This window comes from Oncorhynchus tshawytscha, linkage group LG33 (genome assembly GCF_018296145.1).
Source record: "Oncorhynchus tshawytscha isolate Ot180627B linkage group LG33, Otsh_v2.0, whole genome shotgun sequence".
In the NCBI taxonomy this organism is placed as follows: Eukaryota; Metazoa; Chordata; class Actinopteri; order Salmoniformes; family Salmonidae; genus Oncorhynchus; species Oncorhynchus tshawytscha.
The window spans coordinates 43,423,783-43,433,886 of NC_056461.1; the positions used below are offsets into that span (position 1 = coordinate 43,423,783).

The 10,104-nt window shown below is 48.2% G+C and overlaps 1 protein-coding gene across 1 annotated transcript in view; it reads right to left on the bottom strand.

Annotated features, from left to right (window-relative positions):
* Positions 1–10,104, bottom strand: part of LOC112231457 (tripartite motif-containing protein 3-like) — a 66,472-nt gene that overhangs the window by 36,654 nt on the left and 19,714 nt on the right. The window contains exons 2-4 of the mRNA XM_042311235.1: positions 6,611–6,792; positions 1,104–1,233; positions 73–183 (exon numbers count right to left, since the gene is read on the bottom strand). Coding sequence (XP_042167169.1) covers positions 73–183; positions 1,104–1,233; positions 6,611–6,756 — 387 coding nt within the window. The 5' untranslated portion in view covers positions 6,757–6,792. The remainder of the gene's footprint in view (positions 1–72; positions 184–1,103; positions 1,234–6,610; positions 6,793–10,104) is intronic.

Here is a 10,104-nt window from a genome sequence, read left to right on the forward strand (position 1 = left end):
GTAGGGGGTAGTAGAGGGCCATTCGTGTTAGTAGGGGGTAGTAGAGGGGTATAAGTGGTAATAGAACCCTACCTTGCCCTCGTGGTTGGGGCAGCAGAGGGGTTTTCCTGCAGCAGCAGCATTAACTGACTCCAGGACACTACAGGCTTCAAGCCTCGAACACTCTGGATCCCTCTGGAGGACCTGACCACAACACAATCAACATCAACATTATATAGATTCATTTATTGAGACAGCATTTAAAACTTCTCAATATATTTATAATATAACAAAGTCCGTGTCTCAAATGAGACCCTACTTACCATGCAGAACACACATACATTTGACGAGAGATCTAGGTAGTAAACTATTCAGCAGGATTCCCCAACAGACGGCCTTGTGGGTGGTTTTATTCTGGCCCACAAATTATTTTTTTGTCATCTTTATATGTACTTTTTAAATTGATTTTTTATTACTGTTGGACATAGAAGACTGTAAAAAATACCAGGAAATCAGCTCCAAATGGTTTTAATTTATGAAATCTGTTCCCAAGTATTAGAAAGAGTAGAGAGACACATCTACGTAGTAGAGACACATTTACATTTGTATATTATCACAAGGTTAAACATTATTATGCTTTAGTCAAATATGATATCTGTTTGGGCTTCTTACGGTCATTTTGCAGTCTTCTAATTATATATAACTATGCCCCCCCCCGATCATTAGTGCGACTAAAGCTGTCCAATGAAAGCAGACACCACAACACAGTTAAAGATATGGACAGCAATTATCCCCGAATGCTAATCAATCAAAATGGCTGTAAAATTCAACACTCTGTTTTCTGCTTGTTAACAGCTGGTCATGTCATAGGGGCCCGTTTTGTTACATCATCAACATTAAGAATAAAGGCGTCTGTTCTAAAAACCCTGTCCCAACTCTCTTGTAGTGCATTATGGGAAACTAGCCTGAAATCCAGACCTGTTTTATATATATTTAAACTTCTTGAACTAGACTGGTACCCAGGCTATGACCTACCCACAACATAACACACCGCAATCAAACTTCAGACAACAACAACCATAGATAGGCTCTACCTCCGACCACAACAACGAAAGAAGCCGTACCTCCATGAGGTTAGTGATGAAGAAGTTGTTCTGTAGAGCGGATACTCCTTTCTCTGGTAGGATGGACGTCTGTCGACACACAGGACACGACAACGTCAGAGATTCTGGAGGGATGTAGTTCTGTAAACAACTAGAGAGAGAGAGAGAGAGAGAGAGAGAGAGAGACAACAGATACAAACATAACAGAGAGAGAGAGGGGGGTATAGAGAGGGGGAGAGAGAGAGAGAGGGGGTATAGAGAGGGGAGAGAGAGAACAGATTTCTGTTACAAATGATAACATTCTGCAACTGCTTTGGTGTGTGTGTATTTGTTACGTACTCATACCAAAAGAGCCTGAGAGAGGGGAGAGAGAGAGAGAGGGGGATATATAGAGGGGAGAGAGAGAGGGGGGAATATAGAGGGGAGAGAGAGAGGGGGAGAGAGAGCGAGAGGGGGGATATAGAGAGGGGAGAGAGAGAGGGGGGATATATAGAGGGGAGAGAGAGAGGGGGATATAGAGAGGGAGAGAGAGAGAGGGGGGATATAGAGAGGGGAGAGAGGAGGGGGGATATAGAGAGAGAGGGGGGGATATAGAGAGGGAGAGAGAGAGGGAGAGAGGGGGGATATACAGAGGGGAGAGAGAGAGGGGGATATAGAGAGGGGAGAGAGAGGGGGGACATAGAGAGGGAGAGAGAGAGAGAGAGAGAGAGGGGGGATATAGAGAGGGGAGAGAGAGGAGGGGGATATAGAGAGGGGAGAGAGAGGGGATATAGAGAGGGGAGAGAGAGAGAGAGGGTGGATATAGAGAGGGGAGAGAGAGAGGGGGGATATAGAGAGGGAGGAGAGAGAGAGAGAGAGAGAGAGAGAGAGAGAGAGAGAGAGGGGGTATATAGAGAGGGGAGAGCGAGAGAGACGGGGGGATATATAGAGGGGAGAGAGAGAGGGGGAATATAGAGGGAGAGAGAGAGGGGGAGAGAGAGCGAGAGGGGGGATATAGAGAGGGGAGAGAGGGATATAGAGAGGGGAGAGAGAGCGAGAGGGGGGATATAGAGAGGGGAGAGAGGGGGGGATATAGAGAGAGAGAGGGGGATATAGAGAGGGGAGAGAGAGAGAGGAGAGAGAGGGGGGATATACAGAGGGGAGAGAGAGGGGGGATATAGAGAGGGGAGAGAGGGGGGGACATAGAGAGGGAGAGAGAGAGAGAGGGGGGATATAGAGAGGGGAGAGAGAGAGGAGGGGGATATAGAGAGGGAGAGAGAGGGGGGATATAGAGAGGGAGAGAGAGAGAGAGAGAGAGGGGGATATAGAGAGGGAGAGAGAGAGGGGGATATAGAGAGGGAGAGAGAGAGAGAGAGAGAGGGGGGGGTATATAGAGAGGGAGAGCGAGAGAGACGGGGGGATATAGAGAGGGAGAGAGAGAGAGAGGGGGATATAGAGAGGGGGAGAGAGAGAGAGAGAGAGGGGGATATAGAGAGGGGAGAGAGAGAGAGAGGGGGATATAGAGAGGGGAGAGAGAGAGAGAGAGAGGGGGATATAGAGAGGGGGTATATAGAGAGGGGAGAGCGAGAGAGAGGGGGTATAGAGAGGGGAGAGAGAGAGAGGGGGGGTATAGAGAGGGAGAGAGAGAGAGGGGGGGTATAGAGAGGGAGAGCAAGAGAGAGAGGGGTGGTATAGAGAGGGGGAGAGAGAGAGAGGGGTTATAGAGAGGGGATATAGAGAGGGAGAGAGAGAGAGAGGGGGGGTATGAGAGGGGAGAGAGAGAGAGGGGGATATAGCGAGGGGAGAGAGAGAGAGGGGGATATAGAGAGGGAGAGAGAGAGAGAGGGGGGATATAGAGGGGAGAGAGAGAGAGGGGGATATAGAGAGGGGAGAGAGAGAGAGGGGGATATAGAGAGGGGAGAGCGAGAGAGGGGGGTATAGAGAGGGAGAGCGAGAGAGAGAGGGGGTATAGAGAGGGGAGAGCGAGAGAGAGGGGGGTATAGAGAGGGGAGAGCGAGAGAGGGGGGATATAGAGAGGGGAGAGCGAGAGAGGGGGATATAGAGAGGGGGAGAGAGAGAGAGAGAGAGAGAGGGGGGATATAGAGAGGGGGAGAGAGAGAGGGGGATATAGAGAGGGAGAGAGAGAGGGGGATATAGAGAGGGGAGAGAGAGAGGGGGGATATAGAGAGGGGAGAGATATAGAGAGGGGAGAGAGAGAGGGGGTATAGAGAGGGGAGAGAGAGAGGGGGTATAGAGAGGGGAGAGAGAGAGAGGGGAGAGAGAGAGAGGGGGATATAGAGATGGGAGAGAGAGGGGGAAATAGAGAGGGGAGAGAGAGAGAGAGGGGGATATAGAGAGGGAAGAGAGAGAGAGCAAGACGGGGGATATAGAGAGGGGAGAGAGAGAGAGAGAGGGGGGATATAGAGAGGGGAGAGAGAGAGAGAGAGAGGGGGATATAGAGAGGGAGAGAGAGAGAGGGGAGAGCGAGAGAGAGGGGGTATAGAGAGGGGAGAGAGAGAGAGAGGGGGGTATAGAGAGGGGAGAGAGAGAGAGAGAGAGGGGGTATAGAGAGGGGAGAGCAAGAGAGAGAGGGGTGGTATAGAGAGGGGGAGAGAGAGAGAGGGGGATATAGAGAGGGGATATAGAGAGGGAGAGAGAGAGAGGGGGGATGTAGAGAGGGAGAGAGAGAGAGGGGGATATAGAGAGGGGAGAGAGAGAGGGGGGATATAGAGAGGGGAGAGAGAGAGAGAGAGAGAGAGAGAGGGGAGAGCGAGAGAGACGGGGGGATATAGAGAGGGGAGAGAGAGAGAGAGAGAGAGAGAGAGGGGGATATAGAGAGGGGAGAGAGAGAGAGAGAGGGGGGGATATAGAGAGGGGAGAGCGAGAGAGGGGGGTATAGAGAGGGAGAGCGAGAGAGAGAGGGGGCGTATAGAGAGGGGAGAGCGAGAGAGGGGGGGGTATAGAGAGGGGAGAGTGAGAGAGAGGGGGATATAGAGAGGGGAGAGCGAGAGAGAGGGGGATATAGAGAGGAGAGAGAGAGAGGGGGATATAGAGAGGGAGAGAGAGAGAGAGGGGGGATATAGAGAGGGGAGAGAGAGGGGGATATAGAGAGGGGAGAGAGAGAGAGAGAGAGAGAGAGGGGGATATAGAGAGGGGAGAGAGAGGGGGATATAGAGAGGGAGAGAGAGAGAGAGGCGGGATATAGAGAGGGGAGATAGAGAGAGAGGGGGATATAGAGAGGGGAGAGAGAGAGAGAGGCGGGATATAGAGAGGGGAGAGAGAGAAGTGTTTCATGGGACAGTACTGCTTTCTCTTTCCTTCTGTCACCTATTTCTCGCTCTCCTCCCTTTCATCCCCTGTCTCTTTTCATCCTGAAGACTACATCTGCCCAACGACACCTAAGATCTGCAGTCTGAGACGCAGACAGACACCAGCTACAGACACAAGATACCGACGTCTACAGACACCAGCTCTATGCATAAACAGTAACATTTTGGGGTCGAATCCCCAGTTAAATTCAATCTATTTTCAATTTATGAATATTGTTGCACTCCTATACAGAGAAATGTCAATTTAAACTGACTCGAATTGGAAGAAATTGAACCACTGGTTGTTTTCCTCGTGTGTGTGCATGCGTGTGCCTGGTTGGTTATGTTGCCATGTTGGCAGAGACAGAGAGAGAGGGAGACAGAGAGGGGGACAGAGAGTGAAAGAGAAGGATAGAGAGAGCGGTAGAGAGAAAGATGGATAGAGGGATTTTAATCGTCTCTGACTACCTTTCAACAATAGCTGTCTCTCAGATTGCTGAATGGTGTTGACAGGTCTTAAAACTCAGGAATGCACTTACAAACTTGAATACCCTTTAGAACCGTTTGGAACATTTTAGAACCTTTATAAGTTTTAAAACATGTAGAACCTTTAGAACCTTTAAAAGCTCTACAACCTTTAGAAGCTTTATAACTTTTAGAAACTTTAGAACCTTTTAGGACCTTTAAAACATTTAGAACCTTTAGAGGCTCTAGAACCTTTAGAAGCTCTAGAAGCTTTAGAAACTTTAGAAGCTTTCAAACCTTTAGAAGCTCTATACGCTCTAGAACCTTTTAAAACCTTTAGAAGCTTGAGAACCTTGAGAAGCTTTAGAAGCTTTTTAAAACCTGTCAAAGCTTTAGAAGCTCTTGAAGCGTTAGAAGCTTTTAAAACCTGTTGAACCTTTAGAACCTTTAGAAGCTTTAGAACCTTTAGAAGCTCTATACACTCTAGAACCTTTTAGAACCTTTAGAAGCTCTAGAACATTTAGAAGCTTTAGAATGTTTAAAAGCTCTAGAACTTTTAGAAGCTCTAGAAGCTTTAGAACCTTTAGAAGCTTTAGAACCTTTAGAAGCTTTAGAACCTTTTATAACATTTAAAACCTTTAGAAGCTCTAGAAGCTTTAGAAGCTATAGAACCTTTAGAAGCTATAGAACCTTTAGAAGCTCTAGAACCTTTAGAAGCTCTAGAACCTTTAGAAGCTCTAGAACATTTAGAAGCTTTAGAACCTTTAAAAGCTCTAGAACCTTTAGAAGCTCTAGAAGCTTTAGAACATTTAGAAGCTTTCAAACTTTTAGAAGCTTTATTAGCTCTAGAATCTTTAGAAGCTTTAGAAGCTCTAGAAGCTTTAGAAGCTTTTAAAACCTGTCAAATCTTTCGAAGCTTTACAACCTTTAGAAGCTTTAGAACCTTTAGACGCTCTAGAAGCTTTAGAACCTTTATAAGCTCTAGAAGCTTTAGAAGCTTTTAAAACCTGTCGAATCTTTAGAAGCTTTGCGACCTTTAGAACCTTTTAGAATCTATCTATGTGATTACCACACTGAACACCTACAGCACCCGATGTCACAGGATGGACAAAAGATCATCAAGGACATCAACCACCCGAGCCACCGCCTGTTCACACCGCTACCATCCAGAAGGCGAGGTCAGTACAGGTGCATAAGAGCTGGGACCGAGAGACTGAAGTATAGCTTCTATCTCAAGGCCATCAGACTGTTAAACAGCCACCACTAACACACTAGAGGCTGCTGTCAACATAAAGACTTGAAATCACTGGCCACTTTAATAAACGGATCACTAGTCACTTTAATCATGTTTACATATCTTACATCACTCATCTCATATGTAAATATATTTAATGTATTTTACCTATGGCCGCTCTGTCTTCTCTCATCCATATATTTACATGTATATATTCTTATTCCATTCCTTTACTTAGATTTGTATCTATTAGGTAGTTGTGGAATTGTTAGATTACTTGTTGGTTATTACTGCATTGTCGGAACTAGAAGCACAAGCATTTCGCTACACTCACATTAACATCTGCTAACCATGTGTATGTGACAAATACGATTTGATTTCAGTTTGAGCTAACGGTAAGTCATTTAGTAGTGTAGGGTTTAGGGGTTAGGGTGGTTAGCGTGGATAAGTAGGGTTAGAGTAGTGTTACGTTACTTTAGGGTTGTGGTAGTGGTTAGGGTATAGGATGTATGTGTAGTGGTTAGGGTGTAGTGTAAACTTACATCTCACAGAAGGTGTGCAGGCAGGGCAGGACTTTAGGGTTGTGGTAGTGGTCTAGACAGATGCTGCAGACCAGGAACTGTTTGTCTATCTGCCGGACCACCGGGCTGGTGCTGCCTGTCTCCCGCTGCGCCATGGGAACAGACATTCACACACACAGCCAGCCACCGCCACTACACTTAACCTGCAGAGAAGGGGAGAGAGAGAGAGATGTCTTTATTCATTTTGAACTTTTGGGAGTGTGATGTTTACTGTAAAGGTTTTAACTGTTTATTAGAGAGACAGAGAGAGAGAGAGAGACAGAGAGAGACAGAGAGAGAGACAGAAAGAGAGAGAGAGAGAGAGACAGAGAGAGAGAGAGAGAGAGAGAGAGAGACAGAGAGACAGAGAGACAGAGAGACAGAGAGACAGACTATAGGTCATCTGGGAGAGAGGAGGAGCTTGAGTCTTATGAGGGGTTCGTGGCTCTGTTTAAATGCATTTTTGATCATCCCGCAGCGAGGTAGGTGAGCTTCAGCTGTTGGCTTCTAGGATTCGGAAACCATCACACCCATCACCCTCACCGTGGAGCCCAATCACCAGGAAAAAATCCCCTTCATCACCACAAGATCATCCTCGGCCTACTTTGGCTTCAGTGCCATAACCCTACCATTTCATGGTCGAGGATGAGAATCACCGACTGGTCACTTGAATGACCATGTCCTGTCCCCTGTGGTTCCACATCGGTTGAATGTCCTATGGTTGCCCTCCAGCACAGGAATATCATGATCAAAGGGAGGTGTTCTCCAAGACGTGCGCTACCCGTCTCCCTTTTCATCGCCCCTGGGACTGTGGCCATTGACCTGTTTTCCGGTGCTACACCTCCACGCAGACACATCTACCCTCTGTCGGTGGCTGAGACCCAGGAGGACTACATTCAAGAGTCCGTCTAACAGGGTTTCATCTGCAGATTCATGTCCCCTGCTGGTTTCTTCTTCGTGGCCAAGAAAGAAGGAGGATTACGCCCTTGTATCGATTACGGTGGACTCAATGACATCACCACGAAGTATCGGTACCCTCTCCCGCTGGTGCCGTCAGCCATCGAGCAGCTCCGCGGGGCCCGGTTCTTGACCAAACTGGACCTGCGGAGTGCCTACAATCTCATTCGCATTCAGGAGGGGGATGAGTGGAAGATGGTGTTCAGCTTAATGTCTGGTCCCTTACGAGTACTTGGTTATGCCCTTTGGCTTAGCCAATGCTCTGTCAGTGTTCCAGTCATTCGTCAATGAGGTGTTCAGGTGGTTGTGTACATCGATGACATCCTGATCTTCTCGACCAACCTGGAGGATCACGTCACTCACATTTGAGCAGTCCTGGAACGCCTCTTGGCTAACCACCTGTTCGTCAGGGCAAAGTGCCAATTCCACCAGAGGGCTGTCTCCTTTTTTGGGCTACCAAATCACCCCGCAGGGAGTGGGGATGGAGGTCAAGAAGGTAGATGCGGTAAGGTCATGGCCAGTCCCAACCACCATCAAGGGGTTTGCCAACTTTTACCTCCACTTCATCAGGAATTTGAGCGCCCTCGCCACCTCTCACCTCGCTCCTCAAGGGTGGGCCTCGTAAGTTGGTTTGGTCTCCAGCAGCCGATGAGGCCTTTCGTCTCCTCAAGGGGCATTTCACTTCCGCCTTTTTGCTAAAACACCCAGATCCCATGCTACCTTTTGTGGTTGAGGTAAATGCATCGGAGGTGGGTGTGGGGGCGGTTTTGTCACAAAGACGGGGGGGGGGATCCACTAAAATTGTATCCTTGTGGTTTCTTCTCCAAGAAACTGTCCCCCAAAACAGAGGAATTACGACATCAGTGACCGGGAGCTCTTGGCAGTGAAGTTGGCTTTAGAGTGGAGACACTGGCTGGAGGGCACCAAGGAACCATTCGTCATCCTCACCGACCATCAGAACCTTGAGTACATACGGACAGCGAGGAGACTGAATCCACACCAAGCCAGGTGGGCCCTATTCTTCACCAGGTTCAACTTCACGCTGACCTATCGCCCAGGTTCTAAGAACATCAAGACCGATGCCCTGTCCCGTATCTACATTTCGGGAGAGACTCCTGTCCAGAAGGCACCCATAATCCCATCCTCGTCAGTCGTGGGTCCAGTTGTTTGGGATGTGGATATCCAGCAGGTTCTAGAGAGGGAGCCCTCACCCTGGAATTGTCCTCCCGTGCGCATCTACGTTCCCACAGGGATAAAGGATCGGCTGCTGACCTGGGCACACACATCTACGTTCCCATGGGGATAATGGATTGGTTGTTGACCTGGGCACACAGCTGTCGTCGCTGGTCATCCTGGTATTTCTCGCACCATCCATTCCATCACTGAGAAGTAATGGTGGCCCACCTTGGTGCAGGATGTTACGCAGTATGTCATACCCTGTTCCGTGTGCTCAAACCAAGTCCCCCCCCCGGAATGCTCCTGCAGGAAAGCTCCTGCCTGTGGTTGTGAATAGCAGGGGGCATGTGGTTGTGAGTAGTGGTGGGGACTGTATTTGCATTTGTATTTACTTAGGCCTCACTCCTTCCTTCCTGAGATATCTACTGCAGCCCTCATCCTCCACATACAACACCCGTTCTTCCAGTCACATTCTGTTAAAGGTCCCCAAAGCACACACATCACTGGGTTGCTCCTCTTTTCAGTTCTCTGCAGCTAGCGACTGGAACGAGCTGCAACAAACACTCAAACTGGACAGTTTTATCTCAATCTCTTCACTCAAAGACTCAATCATGGACACTCTGACAGTTGTGGCTGCTTTGTGTGATGTATTGTTGTCTCCACCTTCCTGCCCTTTGTGCTGTTGGTGCCCAATCATGTTTGTACCCTGTGCTGCTACCATGTTGTGTTTCTACCGTGTTGTGATGCTACCATGTTGTGTTGTGATGCTACCATGTTTCGTTGCTACCGTGTTGTGTTTCTACCGTGTTGTGATGCTACCGTGTTGTGTTGTGCTGCTACCATGTTGTGTTTCTACCGTGTTGTGTTTCTACCGTGTTGTGTTGCTACCGTGTTGTGATGCTACCATGTTGTGTTGCTACCATGTTGTGTTGTTACCATGTTGTGTTGCTACCGTGTTGTGTTGTGCTGCTACCATGTTGTGCTGCCACCATGTTGTGTTGCTACCATGTTGTGTTGTTACCATGTTGTGCTGCTACCATGTTGTGTTGCTACCATGTTGTTGTCATGTTGTGTTGCTACCATGTTGCTGCCATGTTGTGTTGCTACCATGTTGTTGTCATGTTGTGTTGCTACCGTGTTGTGTTGCTACCGTGTTGTGTTGCTACTGTGTTGTGTTTCTACCGTGTTGTGTTGCTACCGTGTTGTGTTTCTACCGTGTTGTGTTGCTACCGTGTTGTGTTTCTACCGTGTTGTGTTGCTACCGTGTTGTGTTGCTACCGTGTTGTGTTTCTACCGTGTTGTGTTGCTACCGTGTTGTGTTGCTACCGTGTTGTGTTGCTACC